The sequence below is a fragment of the Phyllostomus discolor genome, chromosome 6, assembly GCF_004126475.2.
Source record: "Phyllostomus discolor isolate MPI-MPIP mPhyDis1 chromosome 6, mPhyDis1.pri.v3, whole genome shotgun sequence".
Classification (NCBI taxonomy): domain Eukaryota; kingdom Metazoa; phylum Chordata; class Mammalia; order Chiroptera; family Phyllostomidae; genus Phyllostomus; species Phyllostomus discolor.
In genome coordinates, this window is record NC_040908.2 from 14,010,739 (window position 1) to 14,033,785 (window position 23,047).

Sequence of the window (23,047 nt, forward strand, 5' to 3'; positions counted from 1 at the left end):
GCTGCGAATGGGAGGGAAGAGGCGGTCGCTGGGAGGCAGGTGTGTGGGGTTGAGGAAAGGCATGGCTAGATGGATGGGTGGATAGGTGAACAGTTAGACAGACAGACAGACAGTGCCTGTCCTTGAGCATGCGTGATCTTCCCATAGGGCAGAACACCTTACAGGCACAGGAGGAGCCAAAGGGGAAGTGAAGGCAGAGTTGGCGGCGTCGAGTGGATGTTACGGTGCCAGGTTCACTGGGGTGCAGAAGGGGAAAGGTGCAGGGCAACAGGGAGAGGTGGTTCAGGCAGGAGGAAGATGCCGGTGGCCAGGACCGGATGCAGCCACGGGGAAGGGGTCTTGGCCCGGTCAGGCGGTTCTGGGAGGGCAGTGGTCATGGGTCTCCCTTCACACGAGCCAGGCAGGAGGGCCCAGGCCGGGCCAGGTGCCCCAGAGCCGTGTGGGCCCCAGGAGGGGGGCTGGTGAAGCTACAACCAGCATTTTGCACTCTGAGCTGTCCGTGGTCATAGTCCTTGCGTTTCCTGTGCATATTCCCCTTTTGTGATCACTGAGAAGTCTGCTAAGTCACGCGGATTGCTCTCACCGCCCTCTGTTGTGATTACTGGGCCAAAGGAAGGTGCCCCTGCACTCAGAATTAGCCAGAAGCAGGACACCCGTAGGACCAGGAGAGTATGTTTCAATGAAGGAGAATGTGGCGCAGAAAGAGAAGAAAATGGAAAACCAGTTTTGCTTTGGGGCTGGAAAGAACCATGGGGAGATAGTTTGGAGTGGTGGTCCTTCATGAGGGGGCGGAGGCAGAGACTCCCAGGGGACCCTCGGCAGCGTCTGGGAACATTTTTGGCTGCCACAACCAGATACGGGATTGCTATTGGCACCCGGTGGGTAGAAGGCGGGGATGCTGCTGAGCCTCTTACAATGCACGGGAGAGTCCCCTACACCATGTACTGCCGGGTCCAAAAGAACCACAGTGCTGAGTGTGAGAAACACTGCTTTAGGGGAAATAGAAATTGAACAAATCAGAGCTACTTCGGTTTGTGAAAAAGGACAAAAATGCGGCCAAGGACAAATTTAAGTTTTGTCTGAGTGAAATGAATAGTCTCAGTGGATATAACTATGGAGTTTAGAAAATGGCTCCTAGATTGGCCCTGGGAGACGGGCCAATCTAGCTGTTGGTTTTGCGGTCCCTGTGTTGGCGGCACGGACCTGGGCCACCGCAGACACCCTGCCAATGTGTGTTCTTCCTTTGGCCAACTAACCGTTTGGCAAAGTGTTAGCAAAGCCTCCAGGGGCATACCAGGCGCTGGGCTGGGCCGCAGCGATGCAGGAGGCCAGAGCCTCCAGTCCCACAGGGAGACAGAGAGACAGGCAGGACCAACCACAACTCGGGGACATTACTGTCACAAAGAGAGAAGTGCACTGATCTCCGGCCCAGAGAGTGTGGGGAAGGCTGCTCAGTGGCGAGGACATTTGAGCTGGGCCCTGCAGGGTGAGTAGGAGTTTGCTGGGAACCACAGAGGGAAGAGAGCAGCTACTTCCTTGAGAAAGAGGAAGCAATTTGAATGAAACCCGAGGTGCGTGGGCCAGGTGCAAGGTGAGCCCTCAAGCCAGCCAAGTGTGGCTTTGCCCCTATCAGATGACCACAGAAGGCCACAGGCACCCGTCTCCTCATCCTCTAGGGGAACGCAAACCCTTATCTAGGCTGGAGGCTTTTCCAGTCAGGGATGTGTCCTGACATAAGATGTGTCAGCGACGTGGAGCCTGAATTTCCTGGCTCCTGGGCAGGCGGCCACATTGGACTGGGGGAGGGGTCCTGAGCACTGTGGTGGGAGACCAGCTGGGAGAATGGGGCCCGTCTGTGGTCACCCAGGAGACTTGGGCCAGTCCCTGCCCTGGCCTGGGTCCTGAGGAAGGGCCAAAGTGTGCTCAGTTTTCTAATTGAAGTTGCACAGCCTGGGGCTCCCACAGCTTCCCAAGAGATGGCCTCCCCTTAGTGACAGATGATACCCTCAGCCTCACCACTCCTTAGGACAGATGCCGAGACACTGGACACAGATGCCTTACTTGGGCCAGTCTCTCACTGCCTAGAGCCACGGGAAAAGCAGATTGGATGCCCCTGCCAGGAAAGGGGGAGCTGGGGACCCCAGGCCAGTGGCTTCCGAGTTAGCCTGATATGTGTTCAGGCATCTGAGGGAGACTTGGGCACCTGTCACCACAGCTGCTTAAGATGGGTTTCCTCCTGGAGCCCACTGTCAGTGTAATGCATCTGGGGCGGCCGTCCAAGGTGGCGGACCGAGTGCTGGGCTGAGACCGGGTGGGCTGGGCCCTTCTCCAGCAGCAGCGCTCTCTGTAACCTTGGCCCTTGCCCTACTGAGGCCCAGCCTCCTCTTCTGGAAGATGGGGAGCTTGGACTAGGAGGTCCCTGAGGTGTTTTGATCTTGATGTGGCCTCAGTTGGCTGCAAAGAAGAGGAGTGGGTGCCGGGCTTCTCCCCGCTCACACCCAAGATGGCAGGCCCGTGCTCTGGAAGGAGCCCCACGGAGGCCAGGCCACCACGGAGGCGGCCTAGCGGGAGGGTGAGCTCACAGGACCCGGCTCTGGCACCGGCACCTGGGCACAGTCCTTCTCCAGGAGCCTCAGTGTCCCCCCCTGGTGTGAGTGGGGTTAATGGCGACAGCCTCTGACAGCTGGGAGGGTCAGAACAGACAGCACAGCTGATGCACGCAGAAGAGTGCTCACTAATGTCCCGAGGCCACCACAGGCAGGGGCTGGAATGAGGGGACCCTGCCCCAGGACTTGCCGAGACAGTGCTGAGGGCTGTGCGGGAGCGCCGGGTGCTGTTCCTGTCCAAGGGTGGCCCCTGGCCAGACCAGTGTCAGGCTGGGGTCTGCACTGGGGGTTCAGGGGACATGACGCTGCACGTCAGCATTCTAGGGTTGGAACAGGGTGGGTCAAGGTCGCCGATGCTGGTAACCCTTTGTGCCCCTTGCCTCCCAGATGTTCCTGTTGAGCCCTGGTGGGGGCAGGACCCGGCCTCCTGCTACGTTTTGGAAGGCCCTTTCCCTGCCTGGGTCCACGGCACTGACCTCATTGTAGTAGGGGCAGTTAGTGGACTCCTTCATGGAGGTGTACTTCTTGTCGTCACCCACCTCCACGCACACCACGGGGTCCATGTTCAGGCCCACCAGCTGCCGAGCCTCGATGACGGTGATGCTGACCTGCAGGCAGGGGAGCGGGGGCCGGAGGGGAAGACGCGTGAGCCCTGGAGGCGGTTCTGCCAGAACAGATCTGCCTGCGACTAAGGGGGCGGTCTCCCCAGTAGACGGCGTCTGCCTGGTGCTCCCGATTGCTTCAGTCGACTCTCCTGAATTCGCACTTTAACAAAATAACCTCTGCGGAGCTAGAATTAGCCTTGACGTCAGCACATTCTTCTAATGAAACTGCATGGGCTGCGCCACAGGCCTCTCATCTCGGAGACTGGGCCTTTTCATCGCTGGGCTTTGATTGCACTCAAGGGAATTGTCTCCTTTTCCATAAAAAAAGAATAACCACAAAACTGTCAATCTACTGTGTCCGTCAGAGTCTTATAAACATTCTCAAGGCCACGACAATTTCACGCATCAAAACCAAAGGTGTTTCGAAAACTAGCAACGCCGGTGCCAAAGAGAACGTTGCTGGGAAAGTGTGTGGAACTGGAACCTGAACATTTTCCAATCAAAGTAGCCCTTGAGCCATGAACACGAGCTTTTCTATTTGGAATTTGAAGGGAGTCCAGGGAACGGAGCTTTGAGGATGCTCAGTAATCACCATTTCTTCAGGGAGCTATCAAGCAAATAGGGCTAATTAACTGAACTCTGAGAGTTTAGTGTGAAGAGAGTAAATAAACACTAGAAGCCCTTCCAGAATACTCTTTGCATAGTAGTTTATAGAGTTTTGACCTCGATGAAATTCTGTACACCAAATACATATTTTAGAGATCTCATCATTTGTTCCTGTAACTAACCCATCCCCTCCCTTCTATTAAAAATAAATAAATAAATAAAGACTTTCTGGCCCAGCCGGTTGGGCATTGCCCTGCAGAGTTAAAGGTTGCTGGTTCAGTTCCTGGTTGGGGCACATGCCTGGGGTGGGTACGGGAGGCAGCTGATCGATGTTTCTCTCTCTCATGGATGTTTCTCTCTCTCTCTTTCTTCCTCCCTGCTCCTCTGTCTAAAAATACATAAATAATATATTTTTAAAAAGACTTTCTAGCCCTGGCTGGCGTAGCTCAGTGGATTGAGTGCGGGCTGGGAACCAAAGTGTCCCAGGTTCGATTCCCAGCCAGGGTACATTCCTGGGTTGCAGACCATAACCCCCAGCAACCGCACATTGATGTTTCTCTCTCTCTCTCTCTCTCTCTCTCTCTATCTATCTCCCTCCCTTCCCTCTCTAGAAATAAATAAATAAATAAAAAATCTTAAAAAAAAAAAAGAATTACTTAAAAAAAAAGACTTTCTGCAAGCCAAGATCAGCAGCTAGACCCAGTTGTGGCATGACGGAGCACTAGAGACGCACCAGCGGGAGATCAGCCGTTCCAATGTGAGCAGTTGGTTGGTCTTTATGTTTTTCAAACAGAGGCCCAGCCATGATGACAGCCCCTTTCAGGACCCAAAGTGTCCCCTTCCCCCACTGAGCAGAGCCAATAATGGCAGACAGCCCGGCTGGAAGCTCTGGAAGAAAGAGGTCGGAGGTGGCGTGAGGAGGAGCAGGGCAGAGGGTTGATGGAGTACAGCGGGGAGAGAGGCTCCAGAAGGCGCTCTGTGCTGGCTGAGTGGTGGCCCCATGGGGAGTCCTGAGAGCGCTCGCCTGAGGCCCCTGCCTGGGGGTGGTGGTAGACTCTCAAGGTGCTGTTCTTGAAGCAGCGTATGGTCAAGTATTTATGCTCTAGGAATGGCCATCCTGCCGCTCCTCCCCCAGCTGGGGCTCCATGGGCGGGGGGCGGGGGAGGGCGGGAAATGCATCACTTGGACTTGACAAAGCAAACAAAACAAAGCTGAGGGAGGCAATTGGCCACCCTCCCCTCCAGATCTCTCATCGTCAGCAGAGGGCTTGACTCTTCCTGGGTGGGAGATGAAGAGGCAACTGGAGACACAAAGGGACCCACTGACCAGCTGACCACGGAGATGCTTTTAGTAATTGACTACTCTACCCTCTCCTTCCAAGATAAGGGACATAATCTCTAAGTGGCTTCATGAAAGCCATCTCAGGGAACGATGCTGAATGTAAATCTATACCTGTGTCCTAGGAGAACCCAAGAGTCACGGTGCTTCGTGACCTGCTTCTCAGCGATCCGATCACGCTGTAAGAACTTTAGCTGGGAGCCGGCGATGAGAGATGTGGGCCCTTCAGCACGGCTCTCCCGAAATACTCTTTCCCTTCCCACAACCCCTGGCGGCAGAGACATGGCTTGACCAGATCTGTGTTTTGAGAAGGTCCCAGAGGATCAAGTGGAAGAGGCAATCCGAGAGTGGGGGACCAGAGAAGAAGTGGGTGCGATACTGTAGTCGAGGCTGGGGGGTCTTGGGGCAGTGCAGGGAAGATGACAGGGAGGTGAGAACTGGACAGATATTTGGAGGTGAGGACGTAGTAGGTCTGGGTGCTGGGAAGAGAGAGCAGGGAATAGACTCAAGAGCTCAGGACCCACCACGAACATCTCTGCCAAGCTCCGAGCTTTGCTCACTCAGATGGGGAAACTGCATAATCGTGGGGAGGAGACTGTGGCTTCTCGCTTCTGCGATGTCAGTAATCAGAGAAGGGTTTGCACATCACAGACAATCTGAACAGGAGAAACAAGGGGTAGGAGGGGCCACGGTCCTTTCACTGGTTGGAGCCCTCGGGGTCCCGCCTGGATCTGAGTTCAGCTAGGTCCCTCTCCCGTCACCACCTGGCTGTGCTTTCTGAGTTCCTTCTAGCTCAGCAAAGCCAAGTTCTCCAGGAGAGGAAAGTTCCTTCTGGTAGGATTTCTTGCTGGAAGCAAGAATAACTCAACATTTGCATCCTCAACGCTCTCTCTCAAAGCGTGCTAAGACTTGCGGTTGAGGTGAGAAGGAACCTGTCAAGGACAGCCCGTGTTACCAGGTTAAATGCAACTGTTTTGTTCAATTCATATCATTTACAAAGTCTTTGGAGGGAGAATGTCTGGTCTACTTAATAGAAATCTCTGGCAGGAAGCAGTTTGAAAGAGCTTTGGAAAGTAAGCAGCAGGTAGTAAGCTGACGATGAACAGGGACCAGAGGAGTGACTGCCCAAAAGGCTTAAAGAGAAATCAGTCGTTCTGGCTGGTGCGGTTGGACACCCTTGGTTTTGAACCCTGGCTCTAGCTTTGCATGACCAAGCTGGTCAAGCTTCTCACCCCGCTATGGCCTCACTGTCTCACCTGTGAAGTGCAGTAATACCCATATTTGGAGGGTTGTAAGAATGGCATTAACTTAAATGGGGAGCACATATACAGCTCCTGACATAGTGTCCGCCATGGAATTAACCTTCAGGAAATACTGTTTCATTAACAACGGTGGCTCCATTTTCTATGTGCCCTCACCTGGCAGGCGGGCAACACTGTGGAGGTAATAGTGCCTGAGTATGGGGTCTTGTTTTTGGGATTTTCCTGTTCTCAGCGCACAGAGGAATAAAGCCCTGAGCCCTGTCCCTTGGAAAAGCCCTCAGAAGTCTTGCTGTTCCCTTCTCTCATGAAGGCAGAGTGGTGAGGGGGGGGCATTCCCAAACCTTTAAGGAGCTCAGTGGCTTGAGGCGGTCTAAAACTGCGGGGCAGGGCCCCTCGACCCTCCCTGGGGCTGTTTTGCAGGCTCATGGGAAGGTGGTCAGGGACTGGATGAAAACAGCCTGGGGCAAGGATTAAGGGAGACCAGGTGTGTCCTGGAAAGCATGAGCAGATGTGCCCGCTACAGAGAAAGGTGCCACCTAGTCAACACCTGAGTGAGGTGAGGTGCAGCTGTCTTCAAAGAAGAGGGTGGTGCGCAAGGGTCCTGGGAACTGGGCATGAAAGACAAGTTCACCCTGCGAGAGGGGAGTCACATGGATTCTGGGGTCTGGTGCTGGTACCTAGGGCTGGAAGTGTAGTGGTAAGCAGGCTGGGTTTCCTGAAGGCTCTGTCCCCTCTAACCAGCAAGCACACTCACTCAGTGCCAGGAGTGCCCAGCAGTCTCCTGACCCATAGCTGGGTCTCATTAGCCCCCATGGGAAGGTCTAAAGCAATGGGTGGTCCCTTGGCCCTTCCTGCTTCCAGTGTATAAATAGGTACTGGGTGCTTCTGGCTTGTACAGGAGCCTCCTGTGAGTTGTGTTAATGCAGTACAGCCTCTCAGGCTCCGGTCAAGTCTGGGAGAAGAGACAAAGTTGAAGGAGTGGTCTTGCAAAGCTGAGCATCAGGTCCCCGGCCGGGAGGGCTGGCCTGGCGTCCAGTTACCCCATGTGGCCCTGTGCCGGCACTGACCAGTCATGCTCACCGCTTGCCCTGCCTGTCCTGCAGCCCGTTAACAATCTTGCAGCTGCAAACCTCTCCCTCCCTCGGCCATTTTGTGTCCAGTTTCAGAAACATTCGAACAAAAAATTCAGAAAATACAGAGAAGCAAAAAGAAGTAAAAACACCCACACTCCATCTATAGATAGCCAGGACTGACATGACTTATGGCATTAAAATAATACAAAGCAACAATTAAAAAATACACCCAAAAACCCCAACTTTCTTCAGAGGCTCTTATTTTGATGGTTGGAATTTGTTTCGGAGGGGGAGGTTGCTCCTTGGTCCCTTCGTGGTTTCTCCAGGGCTCTTTTACTTTAAGAAGTCTGGTGCCAGACACAAACAGTGGTCAAGCTCCTATTTGGGTTCACACCTCTCCACTCACAACCCTTCTCTGTGTGCCTCCCAGGAACTGGCTTACTCTGGGGATTTAGATTCGGTTGAGGCTGTCCATGACCCCTAGATCCTGGCCTCCACAGTCCGTGATGCACATCCAGCCAGACCCCCTCCCCCACCCCCACCAGTGCACGCAGGGCCCGAGGCCTTGAGTTGCCCCGCCTACCTGGTAATCCATGGGCCGCCCGGCGCTCGGCTCCATCTTGATGTCTGGCTTGGATCTGAGGAGGAGAATGCGTTGTTGTCGGGCCTGGTGTGAGGGGATTGCTTGCAGGAGAGGAGGAAGGCCCTGGCAGTGGTTAGACTTTGGAGAAGGGCAGAGGGACAGAATTGTGGTCTTCAAACCCTCTAGGAGTGCCAAACAGAATGGGGATTAGTTGTCCCGGAGGCCCCAACAGAGAGGACTAGCCGATGGCAGAATTAACAGGGAGAGAGACATTAGAGCAACAGATTCAAACACGGGCTGGGCGGCTCTGTGATTTCCCCGAGCCTGGAGGTGTTCAGGGACTTGGGAACAGGCCGCACCTGCTCCCCTCTGCCTTGGAGGCGGCAAGGTAGCAGAGACATCCAGGAAAAGAAGAAAGGGCAGGGTGAGGATGAACCTAGAATCCAAACATTCCTGCCTGATGGGTGGAGGCAGTTGGGGGCGCAGGGGTCTGCCCACTCACCGCTTGTTGGAGACGTTGGTGGTGAGAGCCGTGACAGAGGCCAGAGACATGCAGTCCGGGTCCATCCCCTCTGCCAGCCGCGTGGCCAGGCGGTCAAAGTCCCCCATCTCCAGCACTGCTGGCTCATCTGGGGAAGAGGAGAGGCAGCTTGAGTGGGCCGGGCTGTGGGATAGTGACCCTCTTTCCCCTTTTGCTTTGGCATCTGGGAAGCTAACAGTCAAATTCAAGGTTTACCTGGTGGCATTTGCTAAGAATGTTATGGCCTGTATATCTACAGAGTTTCCTACCTAATCTTGATCTTTGATTTTAATTCTATCTGGTCTTGCTTTTTAAATTCTAATTGAATGTAACTCTTACTGTACATTACTTACTGCAGCACTGAATATCCCCTTGGGAGAAGGTAGGAAATAAGGAATGCACACTTATGCACCTCCTGTAACAATAGCTGCCATTGACTGAGTGGCTACTGCGTGCCCGCACAACGCTGGGCACCTGATGCACATGTCTCTAGTCCTCATGGTCATGCCCTTCCAAGACAGGCACTATTCTCATGTCACAGGTGGGGAAACTGAGGCTTAGGAAGAAACTCATTCATGTAAGATAGTGGGTGGAATTCAGAACCTAACCCTGCACTGATGCATATTCACCCACTGAGATGAAGAAAGGACGATGCTAAGGAGCCACCCAAGGGTGATTGGTTTTGGCCTCAGCCAGCAGCTCTGTCCTGTCCAGTCTACAGGAGCAGCGCACAGCTGGAGTTGGCATGGGGGCATGAGGGAGGGAGAGAGACTCTGGGGCCAGAGGGACACACAGTGGACCTGGAGAGGGCAGCCAGGAGCCCCGAGGGAGGCATGCGATCAGCAGGACCTGGGCCAGAAAGCTGCACCCATCTCCTTGATCCACTCCATTCCTCCCGTTTCCCGCCTGCCCCCTCCCTAGCGCGCTGCTGCAGGGGGACCAGTGCCACAGGCCCCTCCAGCTTCCAGGGCCCACCCTGCCTCTCTCCCCAGGGCGTTCCCTGCAGCCCGGTGAGAGAGGAAAAGGCAGGACAGAGACTCCTGCCGCTGGGCAAGCATTCTCGGGGACTTAGGTTTCCCCCCAGAAATAAGGAATGGACCAGACAAATTTTGTGTTTTGTTATCCCCTCCTCTAATGAGAAATCTCCAGGCTTCTCTACAGAGAGCACAGAGTGGGAGCAGAGGGCAGGAGGAGCCTTTCATAAACAGGCCAGCTGGGTAGGGGGCTACGTTCCGCTTTAGACCAGCAGTGCTGCCCATGACACCCCCACCCTCCGAGCGACCCTCCCTGAGGCCCACTGATAAGATGCGGCTCCTCCGCCAGCCAATGGGAGGCCAGGCCCCACCCAGGTGACTCTACCAGCCAATCGCAGGAGAGCCCGTTGGGGCGCTGCCTGCAGAAGGGAGGGGTTTGGTCACGGTCACATGCGCAGAGATGGCGGGACCGTGGGCAGGGGCACGCGTCGTACCTTGTCTTTGGGTTTCCTCCTTGTGGAGCCGGTTCTTCCCGAGCTTCATGGCGGAGAACACGCTCCTCCCGGCTCTGTGAGAGGAGCCGCCAGAATAAGGAGGTGGAGGGAATTGAGGCAAGGAGAAAGACACACGAACACAGAAGAGCAAACCCCAAGAGAACACACAAGGGAAAGGAGATCCAAGCCCCAGCCTCTCACCTGCTGGTACCGAAATAGACGGGGGGCCAAGCTTCCCGAACCGGGAGCCATGAGGGGCAGAGGAGCCCCACCCCCCACTTCCTCCTTCACACCAGAGGAGCAGGTCGTGGCCCCAGCGACCAGAGAAGGTGGCCCTCAGCTGGAAAGCACCGTTCAAGTGGAGCCCCTTAGGATCCTGGGCTGATCTCAGCCCCTTCAGTCTAGCCTTAGAGCTCCGAGCTCCCCAGTGCCCCCAACCTCCTCCCCCCTGTCCCTGCACCCCACCGCGAGTGGGTGGAAAGAAAGCCAGGCGACCGGAGACAAAGCTTCAGAACAGAGGTCAGGAACAGGATTCAGAGGGGCAGAGGCCGAGGACCTGGGAGATGTGGTCGAAACCAGCTGCTGGCTGCTCGGATGGCCCTGGTGCTCAAAGCCTGCCCTGCCTCTCCTGACCTCCCTGTGCCCCAAGATTCCCCTTGGTCCCCAGTGAAAAGGAAGAGATAGGCTATTTCCCATCTATCTTTGGTCCCGGCTTTAAAAAGGCCCCTTTGGTCTGTCCCCTCTCACGGCAGAGTCCTGGCTTCTACCAGACCCCCGGAAACCTACAGCAGACTCCATAGTTCCTACCTCTTCCTCTGGCTTGGTGTGGCCTTGTGCCCTCAGGAGAAGGGCCCTGCAGTCAGGGGGGCTGAGGGAAGGGGTCAGGGGTCCTCACTGTCCCTTCAGTGATGTCCCTGCAGCCGAGCCTGTAATCCTTGGTGCCAGGAGGGACCAGGAGTAGGATCCGCAGGGGGTAAAGTGCAGTATTCCATTACCCCATGAATGTTGCATTAGCTGGATACCTGACCCTCCACTTCCCATTGTCCCTCCTCCTGGGTGTGGCCCTGTCATCCAGTGGGCCCAAGTTGGGCGAGGTGTGGGCTCCCACCCTGAGCTCACCTAGAGCAGGGCCCACCATCTTTGGGCCATATGTCTCCCCGTGGAGGCTTGACTATGGTTCCCGAGACCCCTGCTGTCTATGCCAGTCCATGTGAGGTGGAGGGGAGCCATTCCGTCCTTGGGGAGATGGCCTAGAAACCTCAAGCCTCTCCCCTCAGGGCTGCAGAGCCACCCTCATCCCCCAAACTTGGCCCCATCCTAGCGCCAGGCCTTTGCTTTGCTCTTCATCTTCCGGGCAGGACATGGAGAGGTGTGTGTCTGTCTCCCGGCGAGAGGGCAACCGAGAACCACCCTTTCCACAGGGCACCGGCTCACAATTTAGGGAGCACTAGCATGTTCATGGTTTCCTAAAAAGGCGTCAGGCAGGTGAGAGAAGGCTGGGGCGACGCCCACCTGTCTGCGCTCTGTAGCCTCCTGCTTTCTGGGACGTGATAAGGGAGGAGAGGGGAGGAAAGGTGCTCTCGAACAGGAAAATGGGTGCCTTGGAGGTATTTTTAAAAGCTTCTCCCTTCTAAAAAGGGGATATGTCAGATATATAAAATAGCCTACAGAAATTCCATAATCTTCCTTGAGCAACTACTGTGGGCCAATGGCTTTCCAGATGTTTGCTCGTTTCCTATTCACAGCAGCCCCGGGAGGGACAGACGCTTCTCATCAACCCACGGGAAACCTCAGGCTCAGAGAGCTGGGGTGGAAGCCCAAAGCCCCTGTCTCGGGGGCTCAGCCGCATTTCCACCGCATCCTGGATGCTGTGGCATTGCACGCTCTGTGAGTACGCGTCCCTTCATCCCGACCACCCTGCACTTCGGCAGAGAGCCCCCAGGGCCTGCATGTGCCAGCACAATGTTCAGATGCGGACGCCATCTGTGAAGAGTGCCATAGACCGTGCCTGTGTTTACAGAGGAGGGGCTCATTCAAAAATAATCTGGGCATGAACGCATTTTGGAAGAACCCATTCTCAATGTTAAATTACTGGTGACATAATGTTGAGCAGATCAGTTAACCCATGAGGAACAATTATGTGATGGCGAGAAGGGGACTGTCCTGCCTGGCCTGCCCTGAGCCCTCCGGTGTGATTCCTCCTTGCCTGGTGGTCATACAGCAGGGCTGCACTCTGACCCCTGCAACGGGACGTGCACCCAGTGTGGGCCCTCACTCTGCTTCCTGTCTCCGTGTCTGGGATTCCTTCCTCCCAGCCTTGTTCTTTCCTAGATTACCCAGGAGTCTCCTGGAAGACCCTGGGCTGGACTTGGTACACTCACTCCTTGACCATTCCTGAGCTGTGCCATCCTTAGAGTCCCCAGCCCCACTCCGTGTGTGACCTACACGGTGCCACTACATGCAGCAGTTCTAGTCGGACAGCTCCCTACCCCATCCCCTCACTCTAATGCATACCCCACCCCCCACCCCCCACCCCAAAAAGTGCTCTCAGATGGTATGTCAAAGCCATGAGTTAGGGAAGAAGCAGGCCCTGCCCAGAGAAGCTGGCTTCGGGGCATCCTGGGACGGGATGTCGCCTGGCAGGCTGAAGGCCAGAGTGGGTGCAGGTTCCAGAGAATTGTAGCTTTTTGATGATGGCCCCAAAGACCCACCCAAGTGGAAAAGGGTCTGGGCTTCCCTTGGGCAGCTACGGCCCTTGAAGCCAAAAGTTACTTTATTCCTTGAAACAAGCGTATTTGGAAGCAAAGACCGAGACCTTCAGGCCTACTATACTTACCCAACCAGTCTCTACCAGGCCCTGGGGCAATGCAAAGGAGAAGCCCCTCTCCCCGGATCCTGCACAATTGAACCACCTCAAGTGCGTGCCTGAGCACATCCCAAATGATGACTGGCCCCTTCGTGACAGACGCAGGGCCTGTCGGGTGAGTGAACTCCCAGGTTCTCACCGGAGGCTCTGTGCCTCTCGCTGTCTCACTGAGACCCGCTCTTCAGGTCGTCTGTGCTGTGGGCACTAGTGCATGATGTCATCAGCCACCACGGCCCTGTGTCGTTTTCAGATCGATGACACCTCTGGAGTTCACTACGGAAAAAGGTTTTCATGCTCATCACAACACACTTGCTTCTCTTGGCAAAGGGCAGAGGTCATTTTTGAAGTAAATGTTCACTTAACCAGGGAAAATTGAAGATTATCCACTTGTGTGAAAGACAGTTTTTTCTTTTTAGATCTGATTTGTTGATTAGGTTACTGAGGGTTTTTTTGTTTTTTTAATGAAATCCTGCATTTGGTCTAGTTGGGTTCTCCAGGTACTAAGATATAATGTTGGCTTTCTTGTAAGAAAGCCAACAACCAACTCAGTGAAGAACTGCTTTGCAACCCAGTGGCCCCTTGTTTCATGGCTGCACGAAAGCAGGAGAAGCAGGGCCAGGGGCGGTCAGCTTCTAGGACTCTCCAAGGATTTACCATCATGTACAGGCTTCCCCATTCCAGGATTCATCCAGGTCAGAATGCTGTGCGCTTACAGCTTAGACTGCAATGTTTCTCTAGAGAGGAGATTTTAAAGTTAGTTCATTCATTGTAAACTTTTTTTGCATTTATAGATCCAGTGACTCTGTGGCTCAGGTCCAAAAAGATGTCGTGGTGGGTGATGCCCCGGAGCTCCTGGTATTCGTAATGACTGGGAACTGGCCAAGCTAAATGTCCTGGGCTGGGTCCTGCTAGTTTGGTCTCCGTTGTTCTGGAGGCTGTGACTTAGAGGCGTGAGACTGAGAAGGAACAGCTGCCGTGGCCGCCCGGGGCTTCTGCCTTCTGCTAGTCAGGCAGGACTAGCTCAGTGTTGTGAGCTTAGGCCGCAGGGGAAGCAACATTCTGCCCAATAGAAGCAGAGTCTTGGGGTCTTCTCTGGATCATCTCAACGGCCACATGTTCAGACCTTGGGGAAATGTTCTCCGAGTGCTCCTTTGTGGGCTTATTTCTCTTATTTTCCATGCTCCAGTACAGCTAATTTCATAATTGCAGCTTTTACAGTCATCTTTCAAAGTGTGTTGAGTTTCAGTTAGTTTTGAATGTCTTTCCACACCTGGGTCGGACAGCTGACCTTTTACACAAGACCCTGTCTCCAAGCCAGCCTCTCGGTACCTGCGCCCTTGGCGTACTCATCCCGTTTGCCAGGGGACTCGGCCGCTCAGCCCTCCCCAGTGACCCAGCCCCTTGCACGGCCCAAGCAGACAGCATCATGGGAACAGGTTTCCCATCTCCCCAAACCAGCCCGCCCCAGGATCTCGCATCCTTACGAGGAGAAAGAGATTCTTCATGGCTCCATTCTCGAGTTCTGTCTACTGCAACTTGTACTCGTTTCCACTGGCTTCTCCTCAGGGGAGACAGACATGGAGAGCTTTGCCACACGACGACCTTCCAGGGAATTAAACCAGCCCCCACACTTTTTCTCCCGGCTAGGTCCGGGGCTTGACTCGGTACACTCACTCCTTAACCATCCCCAAGCCGGGCCATCCTCAGAGCCCCCAGCGCCACTCCGTGCGTGGCCTGCACGGTGCCACTGTGTGCACCCTGTTCCAGTCGGACAGCTCCCCTTGCAGCCCTGCCCTGCTGTCTCCCGAATGTGCTCTCAGGTGGCAGGTCAAAGCCACGTGTTAGGTTAGAAACAAGTTTTGACTTGTTTAATCTCCTCTTAGAAATCCCATTTTCCTACCCTTTTAATTGCCCTAAGGCTCTACACCTTAAAATTAGAATAGTAAATGCCAGTTTACTTAATCTCATGGCAAGAGATGAGAATGAACCAGCATTGACAGTGGGCCTACTGTGTGCCCGCACTGTGAGACACCCCTTAGTCCGTCTGGGGGTGGACCAGGGGTCAGGCCAGTCTGAATCCTGGGGGATAAGCTGGCCCGGGACAGACTGGGAGCTGCAAATCAAGAAGGGGCCTTAGAGAGCATGGCTGCCCTCAGCCTGGGAGTCTGGGGGACAGAGCGGTCACTCCTGTCCCATAGAGGCCTTTCGTGGCTAAGTGTCCATGAGGAACTGAAGTGCCCAACTCTTTGAACTCTTTCCCTAAGAAGGGGAGCTCAGTGTCTGCTATCATCTCCCCACACCCCCCAGGATTCGGCTCCCTAGCGCCCCCTCCAGGCCTGGCACATGCTGGGCCCGAGTCTCCTGCCCTTGCTTGGACCCTTCAGGTCTCTGGGCCTGAGCTCCCCCCACGAGGCATCATCACCTTGGAATCAGGCGTTTGCTTGTGCATAGCCCTCGGGCGGGAACTCGACATGCTTTTGTGAAAGCAACGAATAAGGTTGAGTTGCCCAGGATCTTGACGCAAGCAGATGCCCCACGCCCATGCCGGGGCAGGTCCCTTCAGACCCCTATGTACACACAATCCCTCTGTCCCCGTGACATCCTGTGCCCACTCATTCTTAACTTATTAGGATCACTGTTTTAAGCAAAGCTCTCGATACCTCAGGGGCCCAGTTTCCCTGTCTGGAAAATAACGACCGCGCTCCTGGCTTCTCAGCTCTCGCTGGGACGTCTGGAGAACTAAGTTAAATTCAGAGTGCTGGAAACTCCTTGGGTCTATGGCAGACTCTGGGAAAAGGTGAAATCCCTGGGTTTCGGGGCCAGCTCTGCCCCTGTTCTGGGGCAAGTCGCTTCCCCTCCCCAGGGCTCCGATTTGTCAGCCGTAGGAAAGGGTGTTGGGCCACAGGCCCCTCCGGCACGCTTAGCCTGAACTGCACCTGACCTTGTGGATTCCCCGCGATGCTAGAGAGGATCTGAGATGACGTGGGTTTCTGGGGACACCTGTGAGACCCACACCAACCCGCAGGCCCTGAGCCTTTCCTGCCCGCTGTGGCTGCCCCTCTCATCCGGGGTCCCTTCCTCGTCTCCCCTCTCAGACAGCACCCAATCTCTCCCTCCCCCAGGAAGCCTTTGCAGGATGGAGATGGTGAGGACTCCTAGAGGCTGGTCGCTTCTCCTGAACTTTCTGGGGCTTCCTGCCCTGGCTACCGCCCTGCAGCCTCACGGGCCCCAGAGTTTGTCCTCCTTGGGCCTCTGGGGCTGCGTGTCCACCTGCCCAGCCCTGCCTGGATTCCTAGGCTTCCACGGCTCCCTTGACTTCGGCCACACCCTCCCACACAGGGACACCTGACTCGCAGTGGTGGGGGCCGACAGGGAAGTGGGAGAGGAAGAGAGGCTCTGAAAGGAGGGAGGAGGGAGTGGAAACCAGAAGGCCCAGCCACCTGCCCGCCCCCACCCCGATTCCTCCCTGTCCCTCACCCCCTGGCCCTGCCATCCCCTGGTGCTGGCTCCACCAGGACGGCCCGTGACTCAGCCCTCTGGCACGGGCCACCCCGACATCCGCACCCTGTGGCGGGGACGCTTCGAGCCCCGTGGGCTCCGCCCTGGCCTGGGACACCTACTTGTGCTCGCCATCTCTGCCTCCCTTGGTCTTCTCTTTGCCTTTGCTGAGCAGGGAGAAGAAATGAGGAGACAAGGGATGCATGTGAGAGGGTGTGGACCAGAGGCGCTTGCAGACTTAGCCCCTGGCCTGCTGATGCCCAGCTCCCCGGGGGCCTCCTTTCCCAGAGTCCCTCGCCCCCAGCCTCTCACTTCAGCACACCTGAGCCTGCAGGGCAGGGTTCGACAGGGCTGGGGAGAGAGGGACCTGGAACCCCAGTGAGGGCAGGGGCCTCCGGTGTCAGCTGGTCTCCTCCACCCCCGGGGCCTAGAGACTTCTGGATGCGGGTCATGGCCGCCTCAAGGAGCTCAGTTAGAGGAGCCTGGCCACCCTCCAGGCCTGAGCCACCCTACTCCTCCCGGGTCCCCTCCAGTGGGCAGGTAGGTGTGCTCTTGCGTGAAGGGTGCCCCGAGGGGCCCTGAGAAGAAAGCCGGGCCAGGCAGGTTCTGGGCGTGCAAAAGCGAGTGAGCTATTGCTCCCGGGCTCAGAACAGGGCAAGAATGGCGCTCCTCTCCCACTTTACGGAGGCCCCTGGGGGGACTTCCAGAAACCCTTCTGGAATGTTCTCTCAGTGCTTCCCTGATGCTGTGGCAATGAGGATCAAGACAAGAAAGCAAGGAACAGTAAGCAGTTTCTTTCTCTCCTCACACTCTGTCCTGGCTCAGCCTTGCCCAGGCGAACAAGACCTCACATTCCAACCGCTCAGGACCCAGAGGCCCGGGCAGATGGCGGCTGGAACCCAGCTGTGCTCGGTCACCCTTCCACTATGCCGGCTAGTGAGTCTGTGACCCTTCCCGAAGGTCTCAGGTGCCGCTGTCGGCTGAGACCACTGAGTGGAGGACGGAGAAGGGGCGCTGACAGTCTCAGCAGCCCCGCTCCGGCCCTGGGCCGGCTGGGCCTCCGTGGGTCAGGCTTCAGCCGCCACTGGGACCCGCTGAGAGCTGTGTGGGGCACGGGCTCCAAGGAGCTTTCGAGAATGGGGCCTGAGTGGGAGGTTTGCTGACCTCACCTTAGTCCTGGCAGGGCCGCCTTCCTCTGACTTACTGATGCAGATCTTGAGGGAATTTTGTTTGCTTGTTAGTGTTTTTTAAAGAATGCTCTACCGCCCTGGCTGGTGTGGCTCAGTGGATTGAGCACAGGCCGCGAACCAAAGTTCGCAGGTTCGATTCCCAGTCAGGGCACATGCCTGGGCTGCAGGCCATGACCCCCAGCAACCACACATTGATGTTTCTTTCTCTCTCTTTCTCCCTCCCTTCCCTCTAAAACTAAAAATAAATAAAATCTTAAAAAAAAGAGAATGCTCTACCCCTGAAAAGTTCAAAAATCTCTGCAGTAGAGGAGCCGGAATGGGAGCTGTATTAGCCGGCAGAGGGCGAGGGCGGGCGGGAGGGTGGAATCTGGGTAGCTGAGGGATAAAACAGGACGCTTTTCCTCTGTCCCCAGGGGGGTTTGCTCTGAAACCGCAGACAGGTGTCAGGCTGGCCCAGTGAGGGGCTTCTCAGCACACAGCTGGCCAGGGCCCCTCGGGTACCCACAACCCGCGCACAGCACACGCCACCCGGCACTTAGCCACCCCACGCCCTCCTCACACACTCCGGGCGGCTGGGCCAGCAGAGGGGCTGCACTTGGGCCCACACTCTGGGCGTGGAAAGAAGAAAAAAGGTAAAGGACTCTCTGTGAGGAAAGAATGCCCTATGATTTTACCGCAGCCACTGATCTGACTACGACCGACATCAGTACTAAGGCCCCGTGTGAGAACCCTGTCATATCGAGTCCATCCATCTCACAAGGCATCTCTCACTGCTGCCCTACTTTCCAAAGGAGGGAGCTGAGGCCCAGTTGGCCCTCAGTCACTCAGCCACAGCAGTGGGGGCAGCACGTGACCCCAAGGCATTCCTTGTCGCTAGGGGACCTCTTCGTGCAGCCCTGGACAGGCCCGAGTTCTCCCCCAGAGTCCACATCGTGTTTTACTGCCGCGGCCCAGCTGGGGAAGCTCCGTTCCTCGGCCGGCGCGCTCTCTCTGTGGCCACTTGGCCTTCCTTCATCCCCCATCCCCTGGGCTCCGTGTGCACCGTTAAAAGCAGCCACTGGGCTGAGAATCAGCATGGCACCTGCTGGGGGAATCTAGAGTTTGCTGGCACCCAAGTGCTTCATGGTGCCAGGTGGGCCTCAGGTGGGCGCTCGGCCCTGGATGGGGGATGGAGGGGACCCCAACCCCAGGTGAAGCGGCTGGGTTTGGGAGGAGCCTGCTGAGCACTGCTTCACCCCACATTTCCAACATGACCCTGACTCTGGCTCCTCTCAGCTGTTTGGGGGCTACTGCACCCCTGGAGTGCAGCCCGATGAAGGGGTGGGAGGGCAGAGGGGGGCAGAGGAGCTGGTAAAGCAGCACGCCTGGGGTGAGTCTGGGTGTGTCACCGTGTGCACACACACCTGTGCACACCCCAGGGCACCGACCTGATGCGATTCTCTGCCGGAGCCGCAGCCCCGCACACGTGCCCCGCTGCCCTCCGGCCCCAGGCGTAGGAGGGAGGTACCTGGCTCCCACAGGTCCCCACCAGAGTGAGAGGATGAGCCATAAAGAGAACAAGAAGAGTGTTTCCCACTGACCCCCCAAGGTGGGACACGGCAGAGAGGAGCCCAGCAGGACCCCCCCTTACATTCCCAGGGACACCAGGGAAGAGAGCTGGGTGGAAGGAGGCGGGACCATGGGGGGCAGGAGGGCCCGGAGGGTGGAGAAAATGAGAAGAGAGAGTCTAGAATACAGGGAATCCACGGGAACGCCCCAAGTCGCTAGAGGGCAGTTGCAAGATAAACGCTGGGGCTCCTCTCTCTGTCCTCTCTCAGATGTGGCTCCAGGGCGGTGGCGGCAGCAGAGCCCAGAGAGCAGCTGTGTGTGCAGCTCCCTGGCCTCACACAGTGGGAGCATGTGTGTGCATGTGAGTGTGTGCAAACACATGCGCACTTGTGTGTGTGCATGCGTGTACTGAGTCTGTCTTTGGAGATCAAGGTGGATATATACGGACATGCAAGGGCCCAGAGCCCCTGTTTTGTGAGTCTGAGAGCAAAGCGCCTGTGGGCTTGGTGACTCGTCCCGTCTCTGAAATCCTGAGAGCCTGAGAGGAGGGGGAAACCCTGAGATGAGGGACACCCCTCTCGGGCCCAGGGCCGCTGTGAAGCTCCAGCTGGGGGCCGAGTTTGCTCGAGGAGCCCTTGGTGTAGCGTGGGGTGGCCAGAGCTGAGGAGAAGCTCCATTCACACCCTGGCCCACGCTTGTAGGACGCAGGGAGGGCCTGGCTTGGCACTGGCTGGGCTGCAGCTGCCCAGGTGGGCAGCCCTCTTGACCCTCCTGCGCTCCCAGAGAGTGGCTCCCCCCAGGATCCAGAGTATCCCCCAGGATGTCGGAGTTGGGGTCGAGCCAGGATGCTCAACCCGTCCCTGTTGCTGGCCCAGAGGGGTCAGTGACTTGCCCAGCGTCACTCAGCTAGTCAGTGGCAGTCGGGATGGGACTTAAGGGAACTCAGCTCCCCTGATTCAGAGCCAGTGCCCCTTTTTCTGCAGTTGGTGGTCCTTTGTGTGGCTTCCAAACCCATCCCCAGAGTTGGTGGCCCTTGTGTGGCTTCCAAACCTGTCCCCAGAAAGCCCTTTCCCAGAGCCCACCTGCAGCCTCAGCCCACTGCCAAGCTCTTTCCCTGCAAGGGACAGGGGACAGGGACCAGATGGCACCTTTTGTGTCAGCATCCCTGGCTCCCCACCAGATTCCTGACCCTCTGACTGTCCAGCTGCCCAGAGCCTGTCAGCAGCCCTTCTCTGGGGCAGCACTCGGCACCCCAGTGACAACCTGTCCCTCCCTCATCCCATTGGCTCCCCTGACAACAATGACAATGTTGTTCTGGGCCCTGTGTTACAGGTGGGAGGAGATGGGAGATGGAATGTGGCTGGCCGAGGGTCACAAGGCTAGTCAGAGGCGGAGCTGGGACTCAGACCTGGGTCTCCTGAGGCCAATACACACACTCTCCCCCAGCCCCGCCACCATCCTGGAGTCTAAGGAGGGCGGGCTCCCAGCTGGTGCCCCTCCTCACAGATGCCTGAAGTCAAAGGTCAGGGCATTTGACCTCATTAGTATTACTCCCCAGCAGCCCCCGGGTTTCTTAGGCTCCTGTCTGTGTGCGTGTGTCTGTGGTTGTGTGTGTGTTGGGTGGGGGGAGCAGTTCAAGTGCAAAGAAGGAAAACATGTGTCCAATAAAAGTATCAAATTCAGTTCCGCTAATTTAGAATAGGTGTGTTTTGGGGACAGGAACTGAATGAATTTTCCGTGGACAAGAAAGGGTGGCGGGAGGTTGGAGGGAGATGACTGCAGTGGGAGGGGCATCTCCCTCTCTCTGAGCCCGCCCCCTCCTCAGAAGGGCCCTCCCCTCACCTGCAGCTCACACATTCTCCCCAGGGACCTCGGCGCCTACAGGCAGATTCACTAGCCCAGATTCTGTCTTTCTGGGCTCTGAGAGGAATATATTGTGTTTCCTTTTTTTTTTCTTTTTTAAAAACACATTTGGAAGGCACAGGCCTGGACACAGCTTCCTGTCACCTGCATGGCAGGACATCTGCAGGTGTGAATTCCGGACACTGAAGGTGTCAGCGTGTGTTCTCAACAGAGGACAGGCCAGGTCCCAACCAGGACCCCTGGCTGAGCTCTGGCAGGAGGGGCCACCTCGCCTGGGCTTTCACTTGGCAGGGGCGGAGGCCCAGCTGCCGGGGCTGGTCTGGCACCGCTGGGTCTTGACCAGAGAGATCAGGCCGCCCGGTCAGCCTCCCCCACTCTGTGAGGGGGCAGGGGCCGGCCACCCTGCACCTTCCCGCTGACTTCCAGAGTAGGGGGCTGCTGCAGAAACACCTTCCTCCGCTTATATGTCTTTCCGGTAACCCAGCCCTGTTCTCTTTCAGGCGTGGTCAGGCCCAAAGGGGCCTTTCTCGGGGACCAGGCATCTACCCTATGTCTTTGGGGACAGCGGGCAGCCAGAGGCCCCAGCCTGTTACCTCCGGAAGCTCTTCTCCCCCGGCGTCCGAGAGCTGGGACGGGAGCCGGGGAGCAGCCCGTCTGTCTCCTGGCTGTCCTTCTCTTCCTCCTGAAGGGACTCGTCTCCCAGGAAGTCCCCGTCATCCCAGGAGCCCACTGTGCCGTCCGAGGCCTGGTACCGGACCTCCACGCACAGGCTGGTCTGCGGGAGAGAGGCACGTGGTGAGCAGCAAGGATGGCAGGAGCAATGGCAGCCCAGCCCGCTCTGCTGCCCTGCGGGGCTGGCCAAGTGCTTGCCCGCCCTCATCTCCATGGAGGAAGGCCAGCTGTGTGTTACTCCCCCCCCCTTAGCAGGTGAGAAAACAGGGGCTCAGAAGGATGAACTTTGCACAGAGTCGGGTCAACATGTAACATGCTCCCGCTCTTGGCCCTATTCCTCCCCATTGCCCAAGGTCAGGGGCCTGTTGGAGAGTTGACCTTGGACTGGGGGTGGAGTCTCGAGTCCACTGTGTACACAATCAAGAGCATCACTCAGTGTCCCTGGGAGTCCTAAGCACCAGGGCTGCCTGCAGGGAGCGGGGGCCTGCCTGAAGTGGGCTGACCTCCCCTCACTCCCGAGGCTCCTTGGAGATGCGGGATGGGGACTGAGTGTGCCCTCCTGGAGACGAGCCCCAGCCCCCGACGCCCTCCAAAGGGGTGGGGTCAGCTCTCTTCCACGCTTGCCTGACCCCCACTCTCCTACCCTGGAAAGGAAGGGCCCTGGGGGTGCCCTGGGATTTCCTCTGGGGGAGAGTGGGCCCCAGCCCTGGGCCGAGGCTGTGCACTGAGGAACCCTGACTGGGCCTCCTGCTCTGTGTCCTCGGGCTGCGCACCTCCTCCTCTCGGCTCTCGCTTCTCCCCGGGGCACAGGGAGGACTCCCAGTCACTCTCTCAGCCAGCCTGGGTGCTGGGGGCTCCAGGCAGGCCCGCACTCCCTTGTTCCTGACACCCACACGGGCACCCTTCACCCGGTGGGTGGGCTTCCGAATGCCCAGGCTCAGACTCCCCAAGGGAAGCAAAGGGGGCCACAGTCTCTGAACCCTCACTGGGCCGGGCATCACGCTGACAGGCTGTGATGTAAACTCACCTGATCTTCTCAGCACTTCAACCTACCCTTCCTGAGCTCAGAGAGGTTTAGTTACTTGCTCTAAGTCACACAGCTGGGGAGTGCTGGAGCTGGACTGACCCAGCCTGCTGACTCCAAACCCCACGTCCTTCCCACTGGGCCAGCGCGGGCCTGTGGCTGTGGCCAGGCAGACAGCACGGTGGGAAAGTGGTGGCCTGGAATCGGAAGCCCTGCATTCCAGGGCTGACCCCACTGTTGCTCAGTGGTCTGACCTTGACCGAAGCCATTTTCCATTCAGGACATCGGGGTCACCCTCATACTGTGGGCAGCAGGTGGCTGAATC

General features: G+C 56.9%; 1 protein-coding gene across 2 annotated transcripts in view; it reads right to left on the reverse strand.

Annotated features, from left to right (window-relative positions):
* OTOF (otoferlin) overlaps positions 1-23,047 on the reverse strand; it is an 86,593-nt gene that overhangs the window by 27,016 nt on the left and 36,530 nt on the right. For both annotated transcript variants that reach the window (XM_028515244.2, XM_028515243.2), the window contains exons 5-9: positions 21,620-21,801; positions 10,062-10,135; positions 8,576-8,702; positions 8,074-8,128; positions 3,083-3,214 (exon numbers count right to left, since the gene is read on the reverse strand). In XM_028515244.2, the coding sequence (XP_028371045.1) occupies positions 3,083-3,214; positions 8,074-8,128; positions 8,576-8,702; positions 10,062-10,135; positions 21,620-21,801 (570 nt within the window). The remainder of the gene's footprint in view (positions 1-3,082; positions 3,215-8,073; positions 8,129-8,575; positions 8,703-10,061; positions 10,136-21,619; positions 21,802-23,047) is intronic.